The sequence below is a fragment of the Populus nigra genome, chromosome 14 (assembly GCF_951802175.1).
Source record: "Populus nigra chromosome 14, ddPopNigr1.1, whole genome shotgun sequence".
Taxonomy (NCBI): Eukaryota; Viridiplantae; Streptophyta; class Magnoliopsida; order Malpighiales; family Salicaceae; genus Populus; species Populus nigra.
The window spans coordinates 7,925,003-7,934,746 of record NC_084865.1 but is presented as its reverse complement, the minus strand read 5'-3'; the positions used below and the strand labels follow the sequence as shown (position 1 = coordinate 7,934,746).

Here is a 9,744-nt window from a genome sequence, read left to right as displayed (position 1 = left end):
AAGTCTTTAATGTGTATGTATGGATTTTCAGAATCCATACCGTGAAATGTGGGAAGAAGTTGAATCATGCCCGGTTTCAAATTGAAAGCTTGTTGGTTAAGAGGTAAGATAATACACGAAGGTGTACTTTGTCTAGCCGGGTGAAGATACTCTCTAAGAGTTCGAAAATTAGGTTGATCATTGAATTGTGGAGGTCCATTACCTTGAACACTCCCTTCACCCTCTACATCTTCAACATTAGCCATGATAAAAAAACAATAATATAACAATTATATGAATACGAAAGGAAAGGAAAAGAAAAAGAAAAAGAAAAAAAAGATTGCAAATAAAAGTAAATGAAACGTAAAAGATAAAGTAATAGCTCAAAAATAAAAATACAACAAATTAAGAAATTCACTCTCTAACTAATAAGCAATAGTAACAACAATAAACATTAAAAGATAATTATAACAAGCATGAATAAAAGGCGGTAATACCGGCCAAGCACTTCAAACAATAAATATAAGAAAAATAACAACAATAAACAACAAAATAAAATAAAATGAACAAAAGGCGGTAGTACCGGCCAAGCACTTCAGACAATAAATATAAGAAAAATAACAACAATAAACAACAAAATAAAATAAACTGAACAAAAGGCGGTAGTACCGGCCAAGCACTTCAGACAATAAATATAAGAAAAATAACAACAATGAACAACAAAATAAAATAAAATGAACAAAAGGCGGTAGTACCAGCCTTATAATATAAACAATAAATATTATAAACTAATTAGAATAGACAATAAAAGAAAAATGGTTGAACCAACAAAAATCCAACAATTAATAGTCCAGTCCACAGTCCAATATCCGAAAAGTTGAGGTCAAATTAAATTTTTTTTAGGCGGTAAAACCAGCCATTTGATTTTTTATTTTTATGTATTTTTTTTGTTTTCCAATAATCAAATAGAAATTTGTTACCTTTGCTTGCTAGCTCCCCGGCAACGGCGCCAAAATTGCTTGACCGCTTTTTATGTTCGGCTTGTTTTAACTCGCAAGTGCACGAGTGTGCGATGTAGCAATTAACTCGGTAAGATCGAGGTCATATCCACAGAGAGCTAGATCTGGAAATTAAGCTAGGTAACAAAACAAAACTCAAGAGAAATTAAATTAACAATAACTTGGTTGAAAATGATTGATGGATTTGTTTTCAAAGATGAAAAAGTGTAAATAGATTTTAAATGACAAGAAAAAGTAAGTCTTGGTCCAAATCAATTTTAATGGTGATGTATTGGTGATTCCTTTAACATATATAAGATAACTCAACCTAATATCAACGATGGTGATATTAGATCGGAAGATATTACAATGAAGTTTAAAAGGATGAAGATTGATTATTGCTTAAGAATGTACAAGTATTTTCATATTAAGTAAGACATTGAATCAAGCAATCTCTATACCAAAACTAAGGTTTGTGCATAAAAATTCAAGATTATAACATTACCTAAATGATTTCTAAAATTTCTTTGCAATAATAAACATTCATGAAGAAAATGAAAAGATAGACATTAAGATTCATTCATATCTTAAAGAACTCACCTCAACCACCATCATCCTTGATTTGGATCCAAGAAGAAGATTAGCCAACCATGATTAGATATAATAACACTTTAATAAACATAAAATGACTTGAATCAAACTGAAATAATGAGTTTTACAAGCTAAAGAACCGAAATCTATAAAGAAGAACACAACACAATTTCAGTAAAAATTCGGACACAAATCTGACTCTAACTTTGGACAGCAATTCGACCCTTTTTGAAGCCTCTCCTGGAGATGGCTATTAGAGACATATTTATAGGCAATTCTGTTAGCTTTCCAGATCATTAAAGAACAGCTCATTTGGACATCTGAGTCAAAAGTTATGGACAAAACACCGAAAGGTGTTCTGGAAAATCAAACCAGGCCAGCTTGGAGAACACTTTGGTGCACGTTTTTCTTCCTCCTTTATGAGTTGTCTCTTTCTTCTTTTGACCCAAAATAATGTCACAATGTCCCCTCCAGCTTTCCATCCATGTGCTTGCCCTCTTGGATCAATGAATTACCCAAATAAATCAAATGTTATTTATTATGTGGACATGTAGGATCATGGATTGTGTTTGGGCTGATTTGGAAGGTGATTTGGGGCTGATTTGGGGCTGAATTTAAGCATCAAATAAGGATACAAATGTACCTATTATTTGGGCTAAGATTGACTTTGAAACCTTGAGTGTTTGATGGTTGAAGTTTGCACACAACATAAGGCATGTTTGGGCTTGAAATAAATCATATGATATTCTTTTCTAGAATTGGACTTGAATTGATTTTTGGGGCAAATTTGGAGCACTTATTTGAACCAAGATTTGCTTCAATCTTCAACTAAATTTCTCTTCAATTCTTTGTTCCGAATTCCGACGTTGAATTTTCTGAAATAATTCATTTAAGCTCCAAAAACCTATCGAGACATTAAAAGAAACTTCATTACTAAAAAGCACATCAATTATTATAAAAAACCCAAATAAAAATAATAAATACATATGTAAAATAAGAGACTTAATGATACTTTTGATGCACAATCATTAATCAAACCTCAAAAAGAAGATTTGATTTTAAGGTGATTTTTATGCAAACTTTAAATGAACCTAAATTGTTTAACGAGATCCTTAGAAGTCCTAAAAAATTAAATTATTATTTTTTCTATGTATTTGCTTTTTAAAAAAACCAACACCCTCTGTCAATGGTACAATAAGGCACCACAACCATTGACAAGCACCAACCTCTCTAAAAATGGTACTTATTTTTCTCCACTCACCACAGGGTCATTCTCTATCATTAATTAGTTCACGAGGTAACTTAATGTGACAGAGGTCTAAAAGATCTCAGGTCACTCGATAAATTAAATCGAGCAATAATAATACAACAATTCCACACAAGATCACATACGAGAAATAATCATTCAACAGTTTAACAAGTTTAGACAGAACACACAGCATTCACATATACACTATCTCACGTTCTTTACTCTCTTATACATTATTTCTCTCTTTTATTTTTCTAAATTATGCATCAAAAAGTCTCTTATTCTAATAGAGAATTTGTTTTGTAGAAGAGCTAATAAAAGTCAATCATCAACCTATGAGAATAGTGGTCAAGCCCAGTCATTCCACCAGCTCCATATCGCAACCATGAAAAGCCTAGTCCAAGTTTTCACAACTTCATCAATAAGAATTCAATTTCTCATCACCACATGTTATCATTTGATCTAGCCTTATTTATTGTTTGTTTATCTACACATGCCTTAGCAACATTTAATTATGAATAATCTTGAACTATACAATGAAAATAAATCTCCATATAATTCTTATATCCTAGTTGAGCTTTTTCTTCTACTACTTTTTTTAAACCATTTTGGTATTATAGTTCTCTTTTTCTTCTTTTTTTTTTTGTCTTTTTGAAGAGAGTTGCCTATTTCATTTTTGCTAATTACTAGACCATTTACCTACCTATATTGCAGGTCAAATAATTTTTTTAAAAAAATATTCAGGTATTGCTAACGTGTTTTTTAAGAAGTAAAAAAAATATAAATATATAGGGATTGACCCGATGTGACTTGATCATCTTTACAAGTCCAAAGACAACCTAAAAAACCAGAAAAAAAAACATAGTTTAACTAAAAAATCTCAAGATAATATATTTTTTTTTAATATTGAGATAACAACATATTAGATCAACTCGGATCATCGCATGCTAACATGTAAAATCCAAGACCTGAGTCATGAGATGGTGATAATCTCATACTTTGCAAATAAAAAAATATATATATTGAAGCTCAATTCTCAATTAACTCAATGTTGAGAAATAAAATTGAAAAAAAGATCAATTAAAAAAGGATAAAAAAAACTCAAGTCAACCTAGTTAACTTGTTGAACCTGAATCATAAGACCGAAATAATTCAATAAAAAAATTAAAACAAATTATAAAGTTTAATTCTCAATTAATCCAATGTTGAAGGATGAGATTGCAAAAAAAAATCAATAAAAAAAGGACAAGAAAATAGACCATGGTCAACTCAAGTTAACCCGTTAAACTTTTGACTTTGGTCATGAGACTAAGATAACCTCATAAACAGCAAATTGAAATAAATTATGAAGTTTATTTCTCAATCAACCTCAATATTAAAGGATGAAATTAAAAAAAAATCAATTACAAAAAGGACCTAAAAAAAACCCGAGTAAACCTAGTTAACCTGCAAAATCCGTGACCTAGTTTATGAGATTGGGATAACCTCATAGAAAGCAAATTGAAATAAATTATGAAGTTTAATCCCTAATCAAACCAAATATTGAAGGATGAAATTGAAAAAAGATTCAATTACAAAAAAAAAGACCTAAAAAATGTAGTAAACCGAGTTAGTTCGTAAAATCTACGACTCAAGTCATGAAACTATGATAACTTTAAAATAAAAAAACCAAAATAAATTATGAAGTTTAATTCCTAATAAATTTAATGTTAAAAAATAAAATTAAAAAAAAAAGGTATTGTTCCAATACTTTGTAAGAGAAATAGTGATTTCTCAACCTCGATTAGTTTTTGTTAAATTTGTAATCTTTAGTCTTTAGTTTATGCAGTCCTTTTATCCATTACTAACCATTTCCTATTTCTTTTAATTAAAAATAAAAGCAGTGTCAAAAGTTTTGAGAAAATTTGACCAAGTGCAGAGCTATTAGCTGTATGCAAGTTGGAGGATTCGCTTTTATGTATCTTGTTCTTCGTTAGGTCATTAATTCAAGTTGCTTGACTTCAGCCAATCCCCTTTCCAAGCAATGCTTCAATCAAAATTGACCACTATATTCTTCCATCATGCTAATCACTAGCACTTTCGTAACCAGCAGGGCTGACTCGCATATGACAACGAAATTAACACAATTTCTTGATCTAAATGTTTGCGGCATAATTTAGATTAAAATAAATAAATAAATCAGGTTCCGTAGGTTGGAGGTTGGTAACTGGAATTATGGAGTTAGCTCTTCTAATTGCAATTATAATAGACACTTGTTATATTTTCCCCAAGGACTACAGCTAAAAAACCACGACATTTTTTTTCTACTCTATTTCACAATTATATTAAAGAATCACATACTTATTGTTTTCCAAGTTACAGAATTATCATCTCATTGAATACAAATGGCAACTACAACAGAATCTGTTCTACACTAAAAGGAAGCACTTAAAAATGATGGCTTTTTAAACAAAAGTCAAAGAAATTAAAATAATGGAGTAAATAATTTTGTGTGCACATATAATTTGTTGGGTCCAATTCTGCTTACTTTACTTCTTTTTGTTGTTTTTGAATGTTTCCTGCTCATTTGACCTGGAATGAAACGGAAAACGATGCAGGTTTGGTTGTTGGCCTCTGCGATGGGGTTTTGACAGTGAGGAACCAAAAGTGCTTTTGGTTGCCTTTGGTTTTTCCTTCATTGCCTCTATCTGTTCCAACACCTCTACAACTTCTTTCATGGAGGGCCTGTTTTTAGGATCTGCTTCTAGGCACTTTAAAGTAAGCTGTGCTGCTTGTACCATTGCCTTGGATGAATATTGGCCCTCGATCCTTGCATCCATGACGGTGGTTTTGAGCTTCTTTTTTTGTGAGAGAAATGGCTTTAACCATTCGATCAAATTTTGCTGACCACTCGGCCGCTTTGTATCAAGTGCCCTTCGGCCTGACAGCATTTCAAGTAGCACAACGCCAAAACCATACACGTCACTCTTTACATATAAATGACCTGTTTATCATACGGTGAAATATCACATTAGATGATTTGTTTATATGTTCAAGAGTTTTGTACACATGTTTATGATTTGAACTATAACTTTAACAGCCAGTAGCATTTCCGATGTCCTGGAAGGAATGCATACCTGTTGCAATGTACTCAGGAGCAGCATAACCATAAGTTCCCATGACCCTGGTTGTCACATGTGACTCTCCACCCGAAGGCCCCAATTTTGCCAAGCCAAAATCTGATATTTTGGCATTGTAGTTCTGTAACAGACAGTTGAGATGAAAAGGATTGAATATTAGTGATGATAAATGATGGCTCATGAAACCTACATCCTAAAAAACAAATTGTTTTTCTGTTTAGTGTTTCAAGAAACCATGGACGTAGGCAGGGCCTTAGCCCCAAACATCAGGTCGTCTATGATGTTATTATACCTTGCATACATGTCTATTTTCAAGTTTTCAATGAGATGACCCCTAAAGACTGTTAATACCTTGCAATATATGCTACATTAACATTTCTTCATTGATAATTGATTGTTCCCTTACAACTTCTAGACTTATTCAGAAAGTCTAGTTGTCTTTCTTAGAGAAACCACCCAGAGTTTTGCTAACGATTATTATTGAAGATTTGAAGTACCACAATTCAAGCGATGGAATTGAGGAATAGTTTTGGATCTCCAGCTCTCCCTCGTGTAAATAACACATTTTTAACAAAGTGTTCTTGGTATAACTTTGTTATCACGTACACTGAACTATTTTGCATCAGCTTCAAAGTTTTATAGTCAATCAAATTTAGCACAAAGCTCCATTTACTAGATGTAGAAATTATTAATGGTACGAAAGAAAATGAAAAGAAGACAAGCTTAAGCTCACACAGTGACATTCCTTTCCACCATATTGTCAATCACATTTTAGCAATGACAGTGCAGAATTAATCAAAAACTTAGAATCACAAAGTGCACTATCATATTTTTTACTGGATTCCACTTTATTTGTTCTTTCAACAACAAAAGGAGAGTATCATAAGAAAATTAAGCCTCAAATAGAAAATATATGGATCATAATAAATAAACTAACCCCATCCAACAGGATATTAGAGGCCTTGAAATCTCTATAAATGACTTTCTTGTCCGAAGTATGCAGGAAAGTTAGACCTCTAGCTGCTCCAACGGCTATCTTTAGCCGTATATCCCAAGAGAGGGGTTCAATATTAGGATTCTCTGCACAAACAACCAATCCAACAATCAAAAGAGAATTTATCTTTGAATTAGCTAATTCTTTCCCACTTTTTTTTCTCTATACTACTTTTTTTTTTCCAGCAACTCTTACTTCTAAAAAGATGGTTCTCCAAGCTTCCCTTCTGCATAAACTCATACACAAGGAGTAGCTCTTTATCCTCCCAACAATAGCCCAATAACTTAACCAAGTTGGGGTGTGATAGCCTTCCTAGAAAGTTCACCTCTGACTGTATGACCAAATGAAAAATGAAACAGATATTTAGCATCAATAATAAGGGCTACATTGCATAAATTTAAAGTTCTCTAAACACCAAGCCAATATGTGGCCAATGAATCATTGGTCTGTGGCAAAGAGTGTTTGATCGCGTTATCAAAAATTTTGAATTTTTCTTTTACTTAAAATAATTTTTTTAATATTTTTAGATCGTTTTGACATACTGATGTTAAAAATAATTTTAAAAAAAAACTTCATTTTGATTCATTTCTAAGTGAAAAACACTTTGAATCGCTATCGCTACCACAATTTCAAACAGGTCTTTAAACTCAAGGCTAGTGCCCTAAACCCCGCCCTCAAGATAAGCAAGGAGGTGTATTTCCTGGTATTTTCTTCAAAAGATTGCTCATAGTTGTTAAGGTTGGACTGCAATGGTTACCTTATGACAAGAGCACCTTCTACCAGCCACACCATTGAAATTCCATTCAATAGCATGCAAAAAGTCATGCTAGATGGGACCCATTATAGAAAAAAATTAAAGCCAATAACAAAAACCATGGTTTCTTTCCCATTATTCTTTGCTGCCCCCTCCATTAATGGATTGGTCACAAGCTAAATAAAACAAGAAAATTGATAATCGAAAGATTACTAAATGTTCAATTATACCTTTCTTGAATATCGACACAGTTGAAATTTGGAATTGAAAATACTTGCCCCTCCATTAATGGATCGGCTACAAACTCAAAAACAGACAGCGAGAGAGAGAGAGAGAGAGAGCGAAAATTGACAACAGAATTATTACTAAATGTTCAAATATACCTTTCTTGAATATCAATACAGTCGAAATTTGAAATTGAAAATACCTGCCACTCTTGAAACCCTTGCACACTTTCTGGGTTCAATTTCTTGATAGCAACGACCATGCCACTGCCAGACTTAGAGGGTGCATAAGTCCTCTCATCAATCCAACCTTTATAGACTTTACCAAAACCTCCCTCGCCCAACAAAGTATCCGATTTAAAATTCTTTGTTGTACTCTTCAAATCTGCAAAAGTGAACTCCTTCAAGTTTGGTGATTCCAATATTTGTCCATTTGGATTATTTGTCGCTTCATTTCCTTCATCATGACTCACTGCCTCAGAGAATTGACTCTTGCAAGCAGTACTGCCACTTGTGGCTGAGAAATCTATGGTGGTGTTGCTGTAATTGATTTTAGATGTCCCTATATATAACATCCAAAAATGGAAGGGAGAAAAATCATTAGATCATTTAAGAAAGGCAAAAACAAGAACCAACAAACAACATATGAAACTCTTAAGACATCCAAAACAAGTAGCAAAAGCAAGAAAGATACCTGAGGTGGCAGGATCGCTGTTGGCTATGGAGCTAGGAGTGCTAGGATCATTAAAGAGAGATCTAAGGCAATTGCCCATGTTGAACTTTCAGTAACTCTTCAAAGTTACGTAATCTTCAGAAAAACTTATAACAGGATGTGGCAGCCGCACGCTTTCCGGATTATAAATATTTGAAATTTTGAGGCAGAAACCAGCTAAGAAGGAGCCAAGAAAGAAAAGGGAGAGAGAGAAGTTTTTAAGGGTTTGAAAGTCATGGAACGAAGAAGTGTATTTCTTTTCCTTTTTGTGGTGGAGGAAGTGCTTGCATTTCTAGGCAATTACTATATGTCTTCACTTTGCTGTTTCTTTCGGTTCTATTAGGCCTAACATTTTGTATTTTAACTTGTAGCAGTTTTTTGAAAACTAATTTCTGTCAGGAGACCACCTTGTTATTCTAATTGTAAAATATATTAAAATATTTTTTTAAAGAAAAGTTATTTTAAATTTTAATATATTAAAAACTTCAAATATATTTATATTTTAAAAGACATATAAACATCGCACTGTATTTAATGCCTTCCGTTTATCACCAATTTCTTTTACTCGTTAATACTTGATCGATCTAAAGTGTCAATGATCTGCCGACCATTGGCAGTGAGGGAGTTGGTGCTCATGCTCATAAAATAGGATAGTGGGCCACATTAGTTATTATTAACTAACTACTACTGTTTAGTCTAATTAATTAGCTAGTGGTGACTTATGGTGTTTTTTTTATTACCAAAGGTCAACAGTAATAGAAAGAAATAATATGGTTTAAAACTTATTAGAAAAATAGCATTAAGTAAGGTACAAATAACATTTATATCTCACGAGTTGCATGACTCTAATTCAAAAAATTTGAGATAAATTGATTCTTCACCTCTCAACTTTCTACCACCAAAAAAAAAACAATCAATAATTAAATAAATACAAATATTCACTTACCTTGAACAATTTCATATGTTTTTATGTTATAATCCCTTTTACTGTATATGACATATTTATTGTGTTTTCCTCCCTTTCACTTCTATCTCATTTTGCAAGCGAGTAGATCTCCCTGGATATTTTTTCATTCCCCATCTAGTTGGACATCCATATATCATTACCCTCAATATATTCACGC

At 32.5% G+C, this 9,744-nt stretch overlaps 1 protein-coding gene across 1 annotated transcript; it reads right to left on the bottom strand.

The window, feature by feature from the left end:
* Nucleotides 1–5,136: 5,136 nt before the first annotated feature.
* On the bottom strand, nt 5,137–8,938 carry LOC133673483 (probable serine/threonine-protein kinase PIX13). The gene is made up of 6 exons (XM_062094331.1): nt 8,603–8,938; nt 8,112–8,470; nt 7,126–7,261; nt 6,874–7,016; nt 5,934–6,057; nt 5,137–5,800 (listed from the first exon to the last, which is right to left on the bottom strand). The coding sequence occupies exons 1-6, from the start codon at nt 8,679–8,681 to the stop codon at nt 5,346–5,348; spliced, it is 1,296 nt and encodes a 431-aa protein (XP_061950315.1). The 5' UTR covers nt 8,682–8,938; the 3' UTR covers nt 5,137–5,345.
* Nucleotides 8,939–9,744: the final 806 nt, after the last annotated feature.

Excerpts from the sequence above, each read along its gene's own strand:
- LOC133673483 (XM_062094331.1), bottom strand. The coding sequence starts at position 8,681 with ATGGGCAATTGCCTTAGATCTCTCTTTAATGATCCTAGCACTCCTAGC. Across the intron at positions 6,058-6,873 it reads CTAATATCCTGTTGGATGGG|AACTACAATGCCAAAATATC; the intron begins GTTAGTTTATTT and ends TGTCTGTTACAG. Across the intron at positions 5,801-5,933 it reads TCCTGAGTACATTGCAACAG|GTCATTTATATGTAAAGAGT; the intron begins GTATGCATTCCT and ends TATGATAAACAG.